This window comes from Neopelma chrysocephalum, unplaced genomic scaffold (assembly GCF_003984885.1).
Source record: "Neopelma chrysocephalum unplaced genomic scaffold, ASM398488v2 Primary Assembly neopelma1_44, whole genome shotgun sequence".
NCBI lineage: Eukaryota > Metazoa > Chordata > Aves > Passeriformes > Pipridae > Neopelma > Neopelma chrysocephalum.
Window position 1 is genome coordinate 11,203,063 of NW_020897703.1, and position 21,241 is coordinate 11,224,303.

Here is a 21,241-nt window from a genome sequence, read left to right on the forward strand (position 1 = left end):
CATTGTATTGCAATTTGTATTTATTAGCTAAACAGACAGGAAGTCTGCCTGAATCACCAAAACCAGTAAAATAAGTTCGTATTTGTTTTGTCTGTTCCATCCAGAGAAAACCACAAAAAACTTACCAAAATTAATGTTTTCTCAATTCTTAGCTGATTACGAAGCCTATATGAAATCACAAGAAATGATGTATCAAACTCAGATGACCACATACGTACAGGAACCTAAAGTGGCTGAGGTAGCCCCACCTATTTCATATGGTGACTTTGAAAAAGAGTATGAAAAAGAACAAGCTCTAATCAGGAAGAAAATGGCAAAAGATACTGCGGTGGTCAGAACTTTTGTGGAAGATGAGGTATGTCCAGCACCCCATACTAATTTTGTATGCTGACGTTTTACCATACAAATAATTTATTTACAAGGTCATTTTCTGACACAGAAAACTAATGGTCTTGTTTTTCTGTATAGGAATTCCATATTTCTTCTTTTGAAGAAAGACTTATCAAGGAAATTGAACTCAGAATTATTAAGACTACCTTAGATGAACTACTCGAAGAAGATGGAGAGGAGATGATGGTTGATATTTCTGAATCTGAAGCTATACAAGCAGGATTTGATTTAAGATTAAAGAATTACAGAACCTTTGAAGGGACAGGAGTTACTTTCCATTGCAAGACATCTGGATATCCATTGCCAAAGGTATCCCAAATCTGTGTAACTTAATTTTTTTTTTAAATCATCTGGTGGTATACTTAGAAAAAATACCTTGGAAAACATCTCATTGTCAGACATTCTACATTCTGCATAAAAAACAGTAGCTCTCAAAGGAAATCCAGTCTTTTGTATTGATATTAAGTTGATTTTTTTCTTTTACCCTTCATAGAATAGTGTTAAGTTGGTTAGCCAGTTCACAGTCAGGTTAGGTTTACCAATTAAGTTGGTCTTGCTTCTGAGTGTCTCTGAGGCAGCCTGGACATGTGGGGAACACAGTAGCAGTCCAGTCTAGGTCACTTTGCTCTTCATCAAAATGGGTTATGTATCTGTTCCTAGCTCCAAAACTCATGTTTTAGGCTACTGTGTAAACATGTTACTTTATTCTTACCTATTGCAAGTAAAAATGTTAATGTTTTAACACATATACATGGGCTGTGATGATGCATCAGCTGAAAAATTAGAAGTTGCAGTATGTTGTATGTATGGGTAACTACTGGATCTTTGTCTTTAGGATAGAGTTCACATAGCAGTCCTCTGTTTCTTTCCATGCAGGTTGCATGGTACAAAGATGGTAAACGCATAAGGCATGGAGAGCGCTACCACATGGAAGTTCTGCAGGATGGCAGTGCCAGTCTCCGTTTGCCTGTTGTTTTACCTGAAGATGAAGGAATTTATACTGTCTTTGCCAGCAATATGAAAGGAAATGCAATTTGCTCAGCAAAACTGTATGTTGAGCCAGTTGCACCAACAGCAACTCCAGGTTATATGCCAGGACCAGAAGTTATGAAAAGATATAGGTAGGTACACAGTAATATAATTTCATGAGACTTCAATTTGCTGTGATAGACAACAAAAACTCATTATTCAGCAGTTAAACAGCTTAAGTGATTGGAGTTTGCATACCTCTGGAAAAGTTTTAAACGCTGTTTTCATGACTTATACTGATTTACATGCCAACTCTTTGTGTGATTTGCCTTCTTAATGAGCAATGCAGTTCCCAGAGTACTATCATTCACATGCATATCCAGCCACAGTATCAGATTTACAATGTCAACAACCATATCTATTTCTTAAAGTAATAATGTTTTGGAAAAAACTTTTCTGCACTTGGAGTTTTAGTGCAGTGTGCAGCTATTATTTCCTGCCCTGGAAATATCTGTATTTCTATGACAGAAAAAAATCAAGTGTTGCAATGTTCAGTCTCCATACACAGACACAACTGCACACAAATGTACACAGGATTACATCCGTATCTGTGCAGTATCCAATACCCAAAATTTCCCTGGCTGTGGTATATCCTAATACTATTCAGCTATACAAATTCCTTTCAAAAATCTAAAGAAAATTGATTGGAAATAAAAAATAATTTGTCAAAATTTCTCACAAAGATAAGTTGGCCAAACTCTTTTAAATAAATTATGATAAAGACAAAAGTTGAAATCTGTTTATCATGTCAGCCCCCCTCTATATGACATTGCCATACACATATGTGTTATCTTTTACTTCCAGGTCTATTTCTCCACGCTCCCCAAGCCGGTCTCCTGCCCGCAGTTCTCCTTCTCGTTCTCCTGCTCGCAGATTAGAAGAAACTGATGAAGGACAACTGGAGAGACTGTATAAACCAGTTTTTGTGCTGAAACCTACATCATTTAAATGTTCACAGGGGCAGACAGCAAGATTTGACTTAAAAGTTGTTGGCAGACCTATGCCAGAGACATACTGGTTCCATAATGGTATATCAACCTCATTTTCATCAACAAATAATCATAAAAAACCATCTTACATGCCTTTTACATCTTGTTGAGACACTGTTTTGAGTACAACTGTTTTCTTTTCATGTGCATCTGCAGGTCAACAAGTCATTAATGACTACACCCATAAAATAGTGATTAAAGAAGATGGCACCCAGTCATTGATCATTGTCCCTGCAATGCCTGATGACTCTGGAGAATGGGCTGTAATTGCTCAGAATAGGGCAGGCAAAGCTTCAGTCTCAATGACTCTGACTGTGGAAGGTATCTGCTGTACATGCTCTTTGTCTGATGAGTGTTTCCTATTAAAAACCATGACCATGTCATTTCCTCTTGCGATAACTTACCCTCACTCTTTCAGCTAAGGAAGACCTAGTCAGACCACACTTTGTGGAAAGGCTGAGGAATGTCAGCGTGAAGGAGGGCTCTAGACTGGAGATGGCAGTGAAAGCTACTGGTAACCCTAATCCTGACATTGTATGGCTGAAGAACAGTGACATCATTGTGCCTCATAAATACCCCAAAATAAAGTAAGAATCTTTATTTCATTTGAATTTATTTTATTTAAATTTAAATTTTACTTCAATTGAAATTTCATTTTGTTTTATTTAAAATGCTTTATTTAAGTAAAGGAGTTAATAATCACCATCCTGCAAAATGCCTCCTACAGAGTGCTGAATACTCTTGCTTTCAGAGAAGGGATTCATTAAGGGCTTTTACGTTGCAGCAAGGATTAGAGATATGAAATAGCTTGTAGGACTCACTCCATTTTCTCCAGCTTGTGTATTTGTATAGTTGTATTCTGCAAAGCCAATGCTTTTACAACAGAGATTTAGGGAACTTTCTCTGCCTGTGGTTTTGAAGTCCTCTGCAGGCAAAACTCCCACTCAATTCAACACTGGTTTTTATTATCTTTATCTGTTTGATTCTTAGGCACGTGCCTCATAAACATGAACAAACGTAAACAACATGTCTATTACCTCCAGAGATTTGCCTTTAGAGGCTTTGACCTAATTTGGAAGAAGGGCAAAAATGAATGACGAAGAAGTGAAAAACAGTTAATTTTTTTTTTTTTTTTTTTATTTCAGGATTGAGGGAACCAAAGGGGCAGCTGCCCTTAAAATTGAATCTACTGCCAGGCAAGATGCTGCATGGTATACTGCTACTGCTATCAATAAAGCTGGGCGGGACACTACCCGCTGCAAAGTAAATGTTGAAGTTGAACATACAGAACCTGAACCAGAAAGGAAATTAATAATTCCAAAAGGAACTTACAAAGCCAAGGAGATTGCAGCACCAGAGTTAGAGCCTCTCCATTTGCGTTATGGTCAAGAACAATGGGAGGAAGGAGATCTCTATGACAAGGAAAAGCAACAGAAACCATTTTTTAAGAAGAAGCTCACATCTTTAAGGCTCAAACAATTTGGACCAGCCCACTTTGAATGCAGGCTTACACCAATTGGTGACCCAACCATGGTGGTGGAGTGGTTGCATGACGGCAAACCCTTGGAAGCAGCTAACAGACTCCGCATGATCAATGAGTTTGGGTACTGTAGCCTGGACTATGGAGTAGCCTATTCCAGAGACAGTGGAGTGATTACTTGTAGGGCGACTAACAAATATGGTACAGACCATACCTCTGCTACTCTGATTGTGAAGGATGAGAAAAGCCTTGTGGAAGAATCTCAGCTGCCAGAAGGCAAAAGGGGACTGCAGCGAATCGAAGAGTTAGAAAGAATGGCCCATGAGGGTGCTCTACCTGCAGTTGCACTGGACCAAAAGGAAAAACAAAAACCAGAAATTGTTTTGGTTCCTGAACCTGCAAGAGTCCTGGAAGGTGAAACAGCACGATTCCGCTGTCGTGTGACTGGCTATCCTATGCCCAAGGTCAACTGGTACCTCAATGGACAGCTCATCCGTAAAAGCAAGAGGTTTAGACTCCGTTATGATGGAATCTACTACCTGGATATTGTGGACTGCAAATCATATGACACAGGAGAGGTGAGAGTCACTGCAGAGAATCCAGAAGGCTTTATTGAACATAAGGTGAAGCTTGAGATCCAGCAAAGGGAAGATTTCAGATCTGTTCTTCGTCGTGCTCCGGAACCCAAACATGAGCCTGCAGTGACAGAACCTGGGAAACTTCTCTTTGAGGTACAGAAGGTAGACAAACCTGCAGAAACAACAACCAAAGAAGTAGTGAGGCTGAAAAGGGCTGAAAGAATCACTCATGAGAAGCTTTCAGAGGAATCTGAAGAGCTGCGTAGTAAATTCAAGCGTAGGACAGAAGAGGGCTACTATGAAGCCATCACTGCTGTGGAACTCAAGTCTCGCAAAAAAGATGAATCATATGAAGAAATGCTAAAAAAGACAAAAGAAGAACTACTTCACTGGACCAAAGAGATCCCAGAGGAAGAGAAGAAAGCACTTCCTCCTGAAGGCAAAATCACCATTCCAACAATCAAACCAGGGAAGGTGGAGCTTAGCCCAAGCATGGAGGCTCCCAAGATACTTGAACGAATTCAAAGCCAGACTGTAGCCCAGGGAACAGATGCACACTTCCGTGTGAGAGTGGTGGGAAAACCAGATCCTGAGTGCCAGTGGTTCAAAAATGGTGTGCAGATTGAAAGGACTGATCGTGTGTATTGGTACTGGCCTGAAGATAATGTTTGTGAATTAGTCATCAGAGATGTGACTTCTGATGATTCTGCCAGCATCATGGTGAAAGCAATCAATATAGCCGGTGAAACTTCTAGCCATGCTTTCCTGTTAGTACAAGGTAATTTAAATTCTCTTACTCATCCCACTGCTCATTATAGTGTGTTAAGTCTATATGGCCAGTGCACTGTTGATTCATTACATATTATTTTGCAGCCAAGCAGTTAATCAGCTTCACCCAGAAGTTACAAGATGTTGTTGCTAAATCGAGGGACTCCATGGCAACTTTTGAATGTGAGACATCAGAACCCTTTGTCAAAGTGAAATGGTTTAAGGATGGAATTGAGATTCACTCTGGAGACAAGTACAGAATGCACTCAGACAGAAAGGCTCACTTTCTTTCTGTACTAACAATTGATATGAATGATGCTGATGACTACAGCTGTGTACTGGTAGAAGACGAATCCATAAAAACTACTGCAAAGCTTACTGTTGAAGGTAAGAAACTTGCAGCTCAGTACCATGCAATACTGCTAAAGTGAAATCAGCTTCAGAAAGAAAGAAAGCAATTTAAACAGATGTCCAATGCCCTATGACATGTTGAGCTGCTTTCATATTTTCGGAATCCAGGATGACGGTTTGGAGATATATTTATGTAAAATGGTTAAACTATATATATATATTTCCTTAGGCTCACTTAGTAAGAAATGTTTTCATCAGGAGTATATCATGAAGCTTATTCACAAATGTAATTACTTTTGCCTGTAGGTGCTGTCATGGAGTTTATCAAAGAACTTGAGGATATTGAAGTACCAGAATCCTTGTCAGGTGAACTTGAATGTGAAGTTTTCCCAGAAGACGTGGAGGGGAAATGGTATCATGGCGATGTTGAACTCACTTCTAGTCTTAAATATGTTATTGCATCCCGCCGTGGTCGTCAAATCCTCACTATTAAGGACGTTAATAAAGATGATCAGGGAGAGTATAGCTTTGTTGTTGATGGAAAAAGGACTCAATGCAAACTGAAGATGAAGCGTAAGCATTTCTAATACTTATATTGTTTATATATTATAGATTTTCAATATTATAGTATGTATTATAGCTATATTATTTTATCCCATAATGCTTTAATATCCAATATTCTCCTTACCTCTTATAAGTATTAATTAACTTCATTTAATTCCACAGCTCGTCCCATGGTTATTCTTCAAGGACTTACTGATCAAAAAGTCTGTGAGGGAGATATTGTGCAACTTGAAGTTAAAGTCTCCCTAGAAAATGCAGAAGGTGTCTGGATGAAAGATGGCCAAGAAATTCAATCAAGTGATCGTATTCACATTGTGCTGGATAAACAGTCACATATGTTGCTCATAGAAGATGCAACAAAGGAAGATAGTGGAGCTTACTCTTTCAGTGTTCCTGATCTTGAACTGTCAACCACTGGACAGATCACAGTGTACAGTAAGTCACTATCATGATTTTGAAGGTGTGTTTGATTTTTGTCTATTTTAGGATTATTTTTAAAGGCATATTTTTTTCACAATGAATATTTTTGTGACTTGACAGGTGTGGAAATAGTGGTGCCTCTAAAAGATGTTCACGTTGTTGAAGGAACAAAAGCTATCCTCGAATGCAAAGTTTCAGCACCTGATGTGTCTTCTTCCAAGTGGTACCTAAATGATAATCAGATAAAGCCTGATGACCGTGTACAAGCTGTATGCAAAGGCAATAAACAGAGGCTAGTGCTTACCAGAACCCATGCATCAGACGAAGGGCATTATAAGCTAATGGTCGGCAAAGTTGAAACAAGTTGCAATGTCACAGTTGAACGTAGGTGTCCTTTAAGAAGCACAATTCTTTGTGAAATAATTTCCTTAAATACCAAACCGTGGAAACAACTAATATATTTATAATTTATTCTTTTTATAGAAATTGAGATTATTAGAGGTCTTCGTGACATCACCTGCACTGAAACACAGAATGTATCCTTTGAGGTAGAGCTCTCCCATTCAGGAATTGATGTAATTTGGCATTTCAAAGGCCAACAGATAAAGGCTGGTCCTAAGTATAAAATAGAAGCACATGGCAAAATACATAAGTTGACAGTGGTGAAGATGATGAAAGATGATGAAGGAGAATATGTATTTTATGCTGGAGAGAAGAAAACGTCTGGGAAGCTTATAGTAGCAGGTTAGTAGAGTTAAAATCGAAGGTTTTTATTTCACTGTGATTTTAAAAAATGCCTAGTGTGCTGTATTTTGTACTTGTAGCAATTGTTCTGTTTCTGTTGGGGTTTTTGCCTTTACTTTCTTTTTCTTTTTTTTTTTTTTTTAAATTCTTCTTGCCCTTCCTCTTACCTTTTCTTATTGGTATAATTTGAATTCTCAAAGCTTTTAAGTAAATGCTAATATATTTTCCTAGGTCAGAGCCATAGTAAGGAATGCTGTACTATGCTTTTGATGTAACTAATTTAAAACAGAGGGGTTTTGTCTTGAGTGCTAAGTATACCTGTGCTGATAATAAAAATAATAAATGAGAATAACTAGCATGGAATTAAGAAACATCTCTTAGTAATTTTCTGGTCATACTCTATTCTTTATATTTCACTGAGTTCATAATGTCTATGGGCATGCTGCAAATTAGGGCAAAGAATTCCAGCATCAACTTTTCATTTTTGTATGGGGGAAAGCTGAACAGCAACATGACAAAACCAGGTGCCTTTTCTTCCCAACAGGTGGTGCCATTTCAAAGCCTCTCAGTGACCTGACTGTGGCTGAGTCCCAGACAGCTGTTTTTGAATGTGAGGTGGCAAATCCTGAATCAGAAGGCCAGTGGCTACAAAATGGTAGACCATTAGCTATGACAGATCAGTACCGTGCTGAATCTGATGGTGTTAAGAGAAGGCTTACTATCCCTGTGACAAAACTGGAGGATATGGGTGAATATAGCTATGAAATAGCAAGCTCAAAGACATCTGCCAAACTGAAGGTTGAAGGTCAGTATTTTTATAACTATCAGATGTCTTTAAGACTCAGTCCAGCATCACTTACTGTGTCTTGGATCAGGCAAAATAAAATAAATCAAATAAAACAAAACCAAAACTAACCAGACCAACAAAAAAACACCCCAAAACATAAAGAATCTCAAACCAAACATCTCTCATGGATCCTAAAAGTAAAGGTGCCTTGTTGAGTTCCAAGCACACCACTTTACTGGAACCTGTATAAATCAAGAAATGCATAAAATGAAACACCATGATTCAATTTCATTAAGATTATTATATTTACCATAGTTTTTAATTTTGATCTGTTCTGTCAATTTGTGGTTTTTTGATTTTTTTCCTTTATTTTCCTAGCTGTTAAGATAAAGAAAACACTAAAGAACCTGACTGTGACAGAATCACAGGAGGCAGTTTTCAGTGTAGAATTGACCCACCCTGATGTGAAAGGAGCTCTATGGATTAAAAATGGTGTTGAACTTGAATCAAATGACAAATATGAAATTACAGTGAAAGGAACTGTTCACACACTGAGAATCAAACACTGTGTGGTTACTGATGAGTCTGTTTATAGCTTTAAACTTGGAAAAATAGGAGCAAATGCCAGACTTCATGTAGAAAGTAAGTCAATGTGATTTGAATATTTGCTGTAACGTGTGGTTTGAAATTCACATCATATACACTGCTGAATCTTGCTAACTTTTTTCCTCAAGCTGTCAAGATCATCAAAAAGCCAAAGGATGTGACTGCTTTGGAAAATGCTGTTGTCTCATTTGAACTGAGTGTATCCCATGATACTATACCAGTCCGGTGGTTCCACAAAAATATTGAGCTTAAACAAAGTGATAAATACAAGATGATCTCTCAAAGGAAAGTTCATAAGCTTATGCTGCACAACATCTCTCCTGACGATGCTGGGGAATACACAGCTCTTGTTGGGCAAATGGAGTGTAAAGCAAAATTGTTTGTGGAAAGTAAGTATTGTAAGTTTGTAAGAAAGCAATGATATGAATTGTTACACCAACTCATATTGAACAACTTGACCTGACACTTCATAGCCCCTTACCCTTGGTTTTTTTTGCATACTGACTTTAAAAAAATTCTTTCTTTTTTCTTTTTCCTTCCCCTCTTAGCCATACACATCACAAAGACCATGAAAAATATTGAAATCCCTGAGACCAAAACTGCCTCTTTTGAATGTGAAGTTTCTCATTTCAATGTGCCTGCTGTCTGGTTGAAAAATGGTGTGGAGATTGAAATGAGTGAAAAGTTCAAAATAGTGGTCCAGGGGAAACTCCATCAGCTCAATATCATGAACACAAGCAGTGAAGATTCTGCAGAATACACATTTGTCTGTGGAAATGATAGAGTCAGTGCAACCCTGACCGTAAAACGTATGTAAAAATTAATTTACCAGAATATTTTACAGTTACCAAGAATGGAATTTGTGTTAACACATGGAAACAGTGCAACTGAGACAAAACCAGCACCGTTGTGGTGGTATTTTGAAATAACACTGAACAGCCTCAACTGCATTATTAAAAAAGATCTAGAAGCAGTGAACTTGAAAGTCAGTACCTATTCTTCTGTTTAGGCAAACATGCCTAAACTCCAAGTCATCACAGGAGATAGAATTTGGGTTCCTATGTAATTCAGTAGTTGTAGGAGATTTAATTGTAGTATTGATTCTGGACAAAAAGCCTATCTTTTAATATTACCAAAATTGTCTTAAAGAAGTTGAAACATCTCTGATCCTGTTAACATGCATTTAAAATAAAATAAAACAGTATGGGAAAAAAACCAATTCATGTCAATTTCTTTTCTTTTAGCCATCCTAATTACCTCCATGCTACAAGACATCAACGCTGAAGAGAAAGATACAATAACATTTGAAGTCACTGTTAACTATGAAGGTATTTCATATAAATGGCTAAAGAATGGTGTCGAAATAAAATCAACTGATAAATGCCAGATACGGACAAAGAAGCTTACACACTCCCTCTCCATAAGGAATGTGCATTTTGGGGATGCTGCAGAATATTCTTTTGTTGCTGGAAAAGCAGCTTCATCAGCCACTTTATATGTGGAAGGTATTTGCTCTCTTGATTTGTGTATTTAGTGACTTCTAGTGGCTTAACTAAAATCAAGGCACTCATTTTACATTTTTTTCTGCCCTAGCTCGTCACATTGAATTTAGGAAGCATATTAAAGATATCAAGGTGGTGGAGAAGAAGAGGGCTATTTTTGAATGTGAAGTTTCAGAACCTGACATTCAGGTCCAGTGGATGAAGGATGGGCAAGAACTCCAGATTGGTGACAGGTAAATGATTGTTTTTACACCATAATAACTTTTGCTACGCATTTTCCCCCAGGAAATAATTAGCTTATTTTCTTTTCTGATGTCCTTAGGATGAAAGTTCAGAGAGAGAAATATGTCCATCGTCTAATCATTCCTTCCACAAGAATGTCTGATGCTGGTCAGTACACTGTAGTGGCAGGTGGAAACACATCCAGTGCCAATTTGATAGTGGAAGGTCGTGACATTCGCATCAGAACCGTTCATAAAGATATTCAGGTATGACCTATACAGAAGAATAAATATTTCATAACTATGTCAAGCAAAAAATAATGCAAGGGATGAGCAACAATATCTAGGCAGTCCTAACAAAAAATCTGTACTTATAAGGTCAGGGCCTTCTTCTAGAAAAACGGAAAGTGGCATATGTAAAAACAAATATAATTTCTATTATTTTTTCTACCTGTATAAAGGTCATTGAGAGACAAAGAGCTGAAATTGAATTTGAAGTCAATGAAGATGACATTGAACCACAGTGGTACAAGGATGGTATTGAGATCAACTTCCAGTATGAGGAAAGATACAGTTATGTGGCAGAAAGAAGAGTCCATCGAATGAGCATCTTTGAAACCACTTACTCTGACGCTGGAGAATATACTTTTGTTGCAGGACGGAATAGGAGTTCTGTTATGCTTTATGTGAATGGTATGTGTCCCCATAACCAATGCTTTGACTGTATTTATTACCCAGTGTTTTTCTGATTTCTATATAGCTTCTCAGAAATTCTGAATCTGAAAAAAAAGATAAATCCAAAGAGATCATCTGGAACACTATAAAATTCTTTATGTACATGGATGTTTCTCACTCTACTGAAATAGCTGGTTACCTGACAAAAGTACCATAGCAGTACTTTTCCCACTATATTTACTTAGACCAGAAAATTTCTCAAGTCTAAATAAAACTAATTTGTTCATATGAAAAAATATGCCTTCCCAGAGAGATCAACCTAGTGATTCTTGGACATATTTTGCCAGAAAACACACCAACATAGCTAATTATGTTAAGGCACTTACTGCTAGATCAGGCCCCTCGTATCAAGAAAAAGGGCAAATTTTCATGGGCACATTTGATTAGGAATAATAGCGGTTTTGGTGGTTTTTTTGTATGTTTGTTTGTTTTGTTTTGTTTTTAATTAATTTCTAGCAAATAGTTTTGAATCGATAATAAATATCAATAATGAGATTTTTCCTTCTTCTTCTTTCTCCCCTGTCTCTTCACCTTCTTTCCCCCCAATTTTCAGCTCCAGAGCCACCCCAGATTATTCAGGAGCTAGAGCCAACTACCGTGGAATCTGGCAAACCTGCCCGCTTCTGTGCTATGATATCTGGCAAACCCCAACCCAAAATTTCCTGGTACAAAGATGATCAACAACTTTCTCCAGGCTTCAAGTGCAAATTTCTTCATGATGCACAAGAATATACTCTATTGCTGATTGAAACCTTCCCTGAAGATGCAGCAGTGTACACCTGTGAAGCAAAAAATGACTATGGAGTTGCAACAACTTCAGCTTCACTTTCAGTGGAAAGTGAGTTTCCCATGCTCATAAATACCACTGTTTGTGAAGTGAGATAGCTGTTCTTCATCTTTAAAAATTACTTCTTTTTCTTGTTCTTTAGTCCCAGAAGTTGTTTCTCCTGAGCTAGAAATGCCAGTGTATCCACCTGCTGTCATAATACCACTACGTGATACTGTTACATCTGAGGGACATTCTGCTTGTTTTCAGTGCAGAGTTACAGGGACAGGTGAGTTCATTAAATCCTGTACATCTTTTCATCTCTCAGAATTTTTAATCTTGAACTCAGAAAAAAATTCACCAATCTATGTGCTTGGATCAGTCTTCCCCTAGAAGTACAGTTGTTTGATATACACACACATCAAAAGGTTACTGACTTTCCGTTTAACTTTCAGTTAAGCAAGTCAAAGACCAGGATCAAGCATGGAAGTTTTAAGCTGTTGTAAACATACTAAGCATTTCTAAAATGAAGGTCTCTTTCACAAAACTTGTCTTTGGAAACTTCTCAGTGTTTCAAATGCTAACTGATGTTGGAAAGCTGTGTCAGTGAGTAAAATGTAGAGTTTCTTTGTGGAAAAACGTTACCTTGTTAAATGAATATGATGAACATACCATGACACACACCATCACATCAATTAACTAAACAAACAAACTGAAACTATGATTCAACCTTTACCCTAATATTCCTAAATATTTCATATCACTCTGCAAACACTAAGCTGTGATTTCTTTATTTTTCCTACCATAAAAGGGTGTTTGCTCACTGTTTCTTTAAGTGTAGATTTTACTTAAGTAAGTTTTCTAGTTTTAGTTATATAGAATGTCATTCTACAATTAAAATATTTTTTCCAAGTTAACATAAAGCCAAATAAAACTACCTTTCTTCACTTCAGTAAATGGTCTTGAGTATGACTCGTAATAAAGTATTCACATAATAAACTGCAGAATAAGATCCAGTTCAAATTATTTAAATTGTAAATTTAAATAATTTACAATTATTTAAAGATAAATAAAACTCCAAATTTAAAAATAATCCTGAGTGACAGCTCCATAAAAATTCACATACAATTTGTAATATCCATGTATATGCAAATATGTATGATTTGCATTTCAATCACTTGGAAACAAACTCCATTAAAAAAAAAAGGCTTTACAACATGATTCTGCTTTAGAAGTGCTGCTACAACTCAGAAAATATATGTTGGACTGGCTAGTGTAACTTTTTTTTAGAAGAACTGTATTTATGTGAATGTGGAAGCTGCATTTACAGCACGGAATATAAAGATCCTTTCATCTAGGTCTTCCTTCATAAAACCATAGAATCATCTTGGTTGGGAAAGACCTCAAGGATCATTAAGTCCAATTGTTAACCCAGATCTGCCAAGTCCACAACTAAACCATGTCCCTAAGTGCCACACCTACATGGCTTTTTAAATACCTCCAGGGGCTGTGACTCGACCACTTCCCTGGGCAGCCTATTCTTGAAAACCCTTTCAGTGAAGAAATTTTTCCTATTGAAAATTTCCTTTATTGAATACTGTATCCAAATGGATTTGCATACTTCTCACTTGACTTGTGAAAAACTTTTATATTAGTTAGGTAACACATGATTGAAAATACAGGTTTTTAATGGTACACTTTGTGTAACTGGCTATTGAAAACACTCTTTCTTCTGATGACAATAATAACCCACTATTTGTGCTACAACATTTGATTTATAATGTAGTATAATGACAAATGGAGAGGCAAGACTAAAGTCTGGTTCAGTCCTGTTCTTTCTCAAGTTTACAAGAACTTATACAAGTAATACAACATTTTATATAGGAATTTTGTAGAGGTGCAAACATAGGATCTTCCTTGAGAAATATGACACGTAAAAGTTATAATATTTGCACCAAGAAGAGGCAAGGTACTGTATTTAACAAAAGAATATTCTGTTTTAGTTTTTTAACCTGATTAGTTAAAGCTAATAATTTTATAGCCTGTTTAATCATGCAATTGTAGCAAAATCCCATTTTTAAAAAGAGAGTTTCTCTGATTTTGGGAGTAGCAAAATATTTCAAAATTTTTGCATTTAGAGAGGAAAGGAAGAATTATTTTTTACTCAGTAATGTATCAGCACCAGGATCAGTTTTTCCATAAGAATATTTCCAATGCACAAAGCAAAACTTAAAGCAACAATAGGCCACTTTCTACTCATCATACTTTACCAGAGGAATACAAGGCACATTTAAACTTAGATACTTGAGATTAAGATTTTTGGAAGATATAAATATAAAAATAGCGTTTACTTACTAGTGTAATATCGTAAATTTTTCTTTCTTTCTTTTGCTTGAGCAGACCTGAAAGTCTCCTGGTACAGCAAAGAGAAGGAGATCAAGCCATCGCGTTTTTTTAGAATGACTCAGTTTGAAGACACTTACCAGCTGGAGATTGCTGAAGCTTATCCAGAGGATGAAGGAATCTATACCTTCGTGGCTAGTAATTCTGTAGGCCAAGTGACAAGCACTGCTACCTTGAAGTTAGAAGGTACACTGTGCAATTAAAGAAGTTGTCTTGTTTAGGTTATATTCCAATACTCATCTTAATATACACTGATAATTATATGTGAGTCGTTGTCTGTCATGTTGTCTTTTAACTCAATTAATTGCTACCATTTACAATGTCCACAGCATACACTTATGTCTCCAAAATATAGGTCATGAACAACAAAATGTATTTCACAATTTTGCAATGTTCCATGCTCGCCTCCCTTTTCGTTTTCTCCAGTCTTAGAATCTCTCATACACCAAAGGCAGTAAAAGCCTTCTTTCTAATGGAAATTCTTTGTTACACATTCTTTGATTTGACTGTGAAGACGATCTAGTAAGAATTTTCGTACGAAATAAGTTACTTGAAAACTGTTGAAAAATGTCCTAAATAGAGATATGTAGCAGATGTGTAGCAACTGAAAAGAAAAAGTTTACATTCATATAAATTGATGAAACATTGACCAAAGTTTTAGAGCAGAAATATTGCCTGGATAATTTGGTGTTCTATATTGTCCTTGATATTATTTAACCATAAATATTTTGTTTTCTTTTTGCAATAGATTTTATAAATGATGAATGAGAATAATTCATGCTGTTAAGTTGCGAGTTAGAAAAAAAAATCTTGAATGAGAAAGAAAATTCATTGTAGTGTAGGGTAAGAAATTAAAAGTTGGCATGCTTCTTTTCAGGATTTAAAAATGTTGAAGAAGTTACATCAGAGTCCCCTTGGCATGTTTCTTCATCTGTTTCACTTAAGAAGGAGTCTATTGGCCAAAGGCCCACCTTTATCCAGCCTATTTCAAGCTGCAGGGTATGCAGTGGGGAATCAGTCAGATTTCAAGCTAGAGTCTCTGGCAGGGCCAAACCAAAAATCCAATGGTTTCATAATCAACGGCTCATGTTGCCAAAAAAAGACTTAGTTTTCCACTTTGATGAGTCTACAGGCACAGCTACACTGATAATAGTAGATGCTTTCTTAGAGCATGCTGGCCAATACTCTTGCAAGGCAAGAAATAGTGCTGGAGAAACAACTTGTACAGCTACACTTACAGTGACTGCAGAAGGTAAAGCCCCATTTTTACTTCAAAGGGATTCAGTTTGTTCTATACCACACTTTTGTGCTATTACTAATTATTTCCTTGTTTCACACCTTTTCTTTCCCAGCTAATGTTAGTAGTACCTACCCTCAGTAACCCAGTCACTCTCATTTCTTCTGTTTATGGTGTAACATTTGGAAATTTTCAAATTTATATCTCAATAGAAGTCAAAGAATAGAATAATTTAAATGAAGGCATACAGATTTTTAAAAACACTAATTAAATGATCTTTATAGCATTGACTGAGGTATTTTGCACTGTCTTGTTTAAAAACAAAAAAAATTACCTCCTTTAAGTAAGTTTCCAGTCCTAAAATGGACCACTTTAGTGAAGGAAGAGACAAGTATCAACTGAATATCAAATGCATGACTAGCTTAGGCATCACTTGTTATTCATACATATGAATGGATAATTTCTGTGTCGAGAGTAGTGCATCCAGCATGCTGAATTTTCAAATGGAGATCATTCATTTTCATCATCCATGCTGTTTGATTTTGTTCAGACCATGGTCCAGTGAACTTCTTTAGATGCTAATGTTATTATTTTTGTTACTTAATTACACAGTGCAAGCCCTAGATAGGCAAAGTTCTGGGAAAGATGTAAAAGAGTCTATCCGGTCACAGGCTATATCAGAACTTCATGTTCCTCCTCTCACAAAGAAGAACATTGAAAATGATCAAAAAGAATTTAAATCAGTGCAACAACCATCACAGGAATTGGGTGTACAGGTTTTTGAAAGTGTATCAAAAAGTTTGACTATGAAGGCTACATCAGTTGAAGAAGTAAAAGCCATGCACACAACAGTCCTTTCTCAAACATCTCAGAGCACCAGGATCTCTATGACCACCTCTCAGGAAATGAAAGATGTCCCTCCAAAGATTCTCTTGCAACTCAGAGACCTAACTGTGAAATGTGGTGACACCGCTCAGTTCATATGTGCCTTAGAAAATGAATTCTTCTATGAGTTTCTTTGGGCCCATGAAGGAAAAAGAATAGAAGTGTCTGAAAAATTGAAGATATCACAAAATGGAAGTGTTCTTTTGCTCACAATCCTAAATGCCCAGCTGACAGATCAAGGACTGTACAGTTGTACTGTTTATAATGACTATGGAGGGACAACAACTTCTGCAATACTAACAGTCAAAGGTGGTTATCTGACTTTTAACATTATCACTTACCTTTTGGAACTTCATTGTAACTACCTAGAGCTCACTCATATTTCCTTTATTATTATTTATTTATTTATTATTGTTAATTGAGAACTCTATTAATAATAATCTGGGTTTTTTCCTTCACATTTACAGCTCTATTCATAAGTGAAATATGCAGTACTGGGAAGTTGATATTGTAACTTTGTGCCTCTTCCTGTCAAGTCACAGATGTCTGAGGCTTTTTGTTCCTCATATACTTCATGATATGCAGTGAGATGTAAAGCAGGAATTGTAGGAATTTTTATATTTTGTTAATTCCTGAAGCTGGAGTTGAAGGAAGATAAGAATGTCAGATAAGCAATGTTGAATTAGATACCTGGTCATATCAAACTCCAACTTGTTTCAAATAAATCCAAGGTTTCAATTCCAAAGTTGGCAATATAAGTTAATGTCCTTGAAAGGATTAATGGGTGCAAATATTGTATTACTGCAATACTGAATTGTCTTCTACACTTTACTCTCCTTAAGATATAAGTATTTATTTTTTGCTAAGACTCTTTCCACCCCTTCCTGACATCAACATGGTAAAATGTTAGTAGTGCTATCACTAGTAAAGACTCAAAAATATATTATCACCACACTAGACAGGTGATACTATTTCTGATGAGTTACAAGGAATAGAGAACAGAAAAATAAGATGAATAATGAGAAAGGCATCGACCCTGTTGATTTGGCTCTTAATTACTGAAATTTCTTTTTTCACTCTAGAGCTGTGCAAAACACTTTACGTAATCTTCTGCTGCTACTTTCCAAATTAAGGCTCTAAATTAAAAGCAAAGATGTGCTTGTATTAGGCACTGCGGAACACGTCTTGGTCCCATGAAAGTCCCATAGGCTTAACTGACACCTAGAATTAGCCTAGCAGGAATAGAGCTCTTAAATGTGCAGTCACTCCTGTTTAATAGCATTGTTTTAGCACTAATATGCCCGACATACTTTCAATACTAATTACTGGGGTCTCCCCCCCCCAATTATAAGGATATTTTTTATTCCTGCGAAACATCTGACATAATCCTTTTCCTAACTTTATTCTTACCTAGCAAAAGAAGCACAAGCCAAAGCAGTAACAAAAATTATTCTTGAATCAGATACTAAAAGCTTTAAAGCAGCCAAAGATTGTCAGTTTAAAGCATCTGAAGTTAAGCAAGAATCTTCTAAGAAAACCTCAAGCTTGTTTATATCTACATCCCAAAGACCATATGAAACTGAGAAGCAAAGAAACAGAGTATACTATCCTGATGTTGTGCCACATGAAGACATCACAGAAGCTGATGCCAAAGCACCAGAGTTTCTTGAAACTCTGCCTTCAGAAACTACTGTAAAAGAAGGAGATGATGTGTTTCTCTTTTGTATAATGAAAGGTGTGCCTACACCTTGTGTAGTCTGGTTGTGCAATCAGCTAATAGTTCAGGAGTCTGCATTGTGTCACTTAAAACATGATGGGCCTCTGTGCAGCTTAAGATTGTTGAAAGTTGGTCAGAACCACAAGGGTGTATACAAGTGCAGAATAGTTAATCCTGCAGGACAAGCCGAGTGCAGCACTCATCTGAAAGTGACAGGTTGGCAACTGCATGTTCCTTCTAAGTATCAATTCCTCATGCATAGCATCGTTGCATTTCAGTACATTCATTCCCTGAGAGATGATAAAGAACGAAAAGCATCTCATTAGTCTGTGGATTGTTGAATGTTTTCTTCAGGGATTTACGGCATGATAAAGGCATGTTGCATTAGAAATTTTCCCCCACCCTGCAAAAAAGAAAGCAAATCTTATAGAAAAATGTACATTGGAAACAAGTTTGAAAATATTTGACTACTCTGTTCTCAAAATTTATGAAGTGTTTGAATTGTTTGGCATGCATTTATGTGTATGTATGTGTGAATTTCTGTATATTTGGAAACAAGATTGGATGTTTATTACTACATAAAGTGTTGATTGGCACATTTAGAAACTATATCTCAAAAATCTTTGTCTTTTTTATTCTAGCTCCTGAAAAAATTGTTCATGAGAAGCTAGAGGAAGAGGTTGAAATGGAAATGAAAGGTACAATCACCAATGAGAATAACTAGTACCAGTAATTAGTAATGTTATGAAAAGCTTTTATCTGCTTACATGAAGTGTCTGATGGGGAAGAAAGACACTTTAAAGCATATTGGAATATGTTGCATGTTTGTGTTGATATGCAAAGGGTTATCTGCATTATAAGGTTATTTAAGTTTTAAAATATATTTAAAACTTCACATTTGTAATTGTGCAGCCATATTCTTAACTTTTACTTCATGCTTTGCAGCTGTTCACAGAGCTTTTATTTGTTCAATTTCCTTTTGAATGCATGGAATAGTTTACTTCAGAAGGAAGTTATACAAATCTTATTTGTATTATTTTTAAACAAGTTAGCAGCCTAACATTAATCAGTTCAATGGACACTATTGGATGGATAGATAAAGTATACTAGAGAGCATTTGTTGTTTAGATTATGTGAAAGCTACACATTCCCATCGATTCCTTGCACTTTTTTTTACATACATTAATTCACCATTATACATCTCTTACCCTGGCTTGCAGATAGCAAACGTGGTTCATGTTGCTTGCTTTTTTCCCTGTGCATAACACTGTGAACTTAGTGGCTGTATTAGTTCGAATAAACGCCTTCTCATTTCATGTTACTTACTTTTTAAAAAGATATCTTTCAAAATATTTTTTCTCAATTGTTTGAACATTTAATCTGCAAACAGAGGGGTCAGAAAGGGCGTTTATTCTACTGTCTGCAAGTCAGGTAAGATTTTTCTTCTTTGCCACCCAAAGACACACAGCTTTTCCAGGCAGCAAAAACATACACGCAGAAGAACGTGTTATTTTGAAATTCCTTTTTGCTTGTTCAAGAAGAAATTTCCACAGTCTGAAGAAAGAACAGACAACGAACGATTTTCGTGTCAATCTTTAAAACAGAGCAAGGCGTTGCGTTTATTCGAACAAATATGGTGAGTGAATTACTTTTTTTTCCTGGGTGTGTGATGAAATCCATTGCATGCCCATTTTTTATTTCAATATATTGTTACTTTTTTACAATCAGATGGTAGGCAGAGTGTGACATGTTGTAACCCAGTTTCCTTCTCTTGCAGAGCAGCACAGCAAGGTGAACCTCGAGGGACCTGGCACAGCAGCGGTGCTGGCTTGGCCCCAGAACTGTAAACCCACCTTCACACAAGGCCTGAAGTGTAGGTCTGTCTTGGAGGGGGACCCTGCATTCTTCCAATGCAAGCTGGTGGCATGCCCGGCGCCCCACATGTCCTGGTTTCACAACAACCGGCCCGTCCTCCAGGACTGCCGTAAGGTGATTCGCACGGAGAGCGAGGAGCACACACACCGTGCCAGCCTGGAGCTGTGGGATGTGCGGGAGCGTGATGCTGGCAGCTACAGGGTATTTGCCATTAACAGCGAGGGCTCAGCTGAGTCCACTGCCTCACTGCTGGTGGCACGCAGTGGGGAGCAGCAGCAGGGCTTGGGTTTCACAGAGAAAGCAGCGTGGATGCGGCAGAGCTGGGAGTGCCTGCTGCAGCAGCGGCAGGAGGACCGGCTGCGGGTGGTGCTCCGCTGCACTGGCTCGCCCTTTGACAAGGGGCAGGAGGCCAAGCAGTCATTTGGGAACCTCTCACCAGCCCGAGGCAGGGTACGAACCATCCATTTTCAGAGCCTGCCACTGGTGGGGCTTCACCGCCCAGGGGTGGCACGTAGTAGGGAGCATAGGGGCACAGTGGCTGATGCTGAGGAGCTGCTGGATGAGGAGATCCGTTGGAAGCTGCAGAGGCTGAGGGAGGCAAAGAGGGCAGCACTGAAAAAGAAGCAGGAATCCCTCATGTCCATGCCCCAGGAGGCCCCTCATGGGAAGCCCAGCCCAGTTAAGGTGGCTGCCAAGACGGATGGCCCGGAGCTCCGCACGGTGCAGGTCGTGAAGCGGTACTCCAGGCCCCAGGCCATGGGAGAGAGATGGCAGATGCCAGGTGGGCTTCTGGAGCCCTGCCCACCCCTCTTTGTCCAGGAGGTCAGGCCCCAGGAGGCTGTTGAAGGGCAAAGATGCACTTTCTCCTGCCTCTTCCATGGCCGCCCACAGCCCACAGTCACTTGGTACAACAACGCCCAGCCCGTGGGGCGCATCAGGGGCACCGCCGTTCACACCACAGAGTGCCGCTCTACACTGACCTTTCCATCCCTGCTCCCACAGCATGGGGGCACTGTCACCTGCGTGATCTTCAACCCACTGGGCACAGTCAGCACCTCAGCTGCACTCTATGTGAGGCAGCGAATCCCAGCCTACGAGTACGCAAAGAAGGAAGAGGAGAGGAAGAAAGAAGAGGAGGAAGAGGAGAAGAAAGTGAAGGAGGAAGAAAGGGAGAAAGAGAAGGAGGAGAAAGTG

The 21,241-nt window shown here is 37.9% G+C and overlaps 1 protein-coding gene across 1 annotated transcript in view; it reads left to right on the forward strand.

Moving 5' to 3' along the window:
• Window positions 1-21,241, forward strand: part of TTN (titin) — a 237,364-nt gene that overhangs the window by 21,403 nt on the left and 194,720 nt on the right. Inside the window, exons 20-43 of the mRNA XM_027678451.1 lie at window positions 153-355; window positions 469-699; window positions 1,267-1,511; window positions 2,224-2,447; window positions 2,565-2,729; window positions 2,827-2,995; window positions 3,554-5,244; window positions 5,340-5,621; window positions 5,892-6,158; window positions 6,312-6,584; window positions 6,690-6,953; window positions 7,053-7,313; window positions 7,858-8,118; window positions 8,479-8,742; window positions 8,835-9,095; window positions 9,255-9,515; window positions 9,951-10,211; window positions 10,300-10,441; window positions 10,531-10,696; window positions 10,891-11,122; window positions 11,718-12,002; window positions 12,094-12,219; window positions 14,331-14,519; window positions 18,814-18,870. Of these exons, the coding sequence (XP_027534252.1) occupies window positions 153-355; window positions 469-699; window positions 1,267-1,511; window positions 2,224-2,447; window positions 2,565-2,729; window positions 2,827-2,995; window positions 3,554-5,244; window positions 5,340-5,621; window positions 5,892-6,158; window positions 6,312-6,584; window positions 6,690-6,953; window positions 7,053-7,313; window positions 7,858-8,118; window positions 8,479-8,742; window positions 8,835-9,095; window positions 9,255-9,515; window positions 9,951-10,211; window positions 10,300-10,441; window positions 10,531-10,696; window positions 10,891-11,122; window positions 11,718-12,002; window positions 12,094-12,219; window positions 14,331-14,519; window positions 18,814-18,870 (6,780 nt within the window). The remainder of the gene's footprint in view (window positions 1-152; window positions 356-468; window positions 700-1,266; window positions 1,512-2,223; window positions 2,448-2,564; window positions 2,730-2,826; window positions 2,996-3,553; window positions 5,245-5,339; window positions 5,622-5,891; window positions 6,159-6,311; window positions 6,585-6,689; window positions 6,954-7,052; window positions 7,314-7,857; window positions 8,119-8,478; window positions 8,743-8,834; window positions 9,096-9,254; window positions 9,516-9,950; window positions 10,212-10,299; window positions 10,442-10,530; window positions 10,697-10,890; window positions 11,123-11,717; window positions 12,003-12,093; window positions 12,220-14,330; window positions 14,520-18,813; window positions 18,871-21,241) is intronic.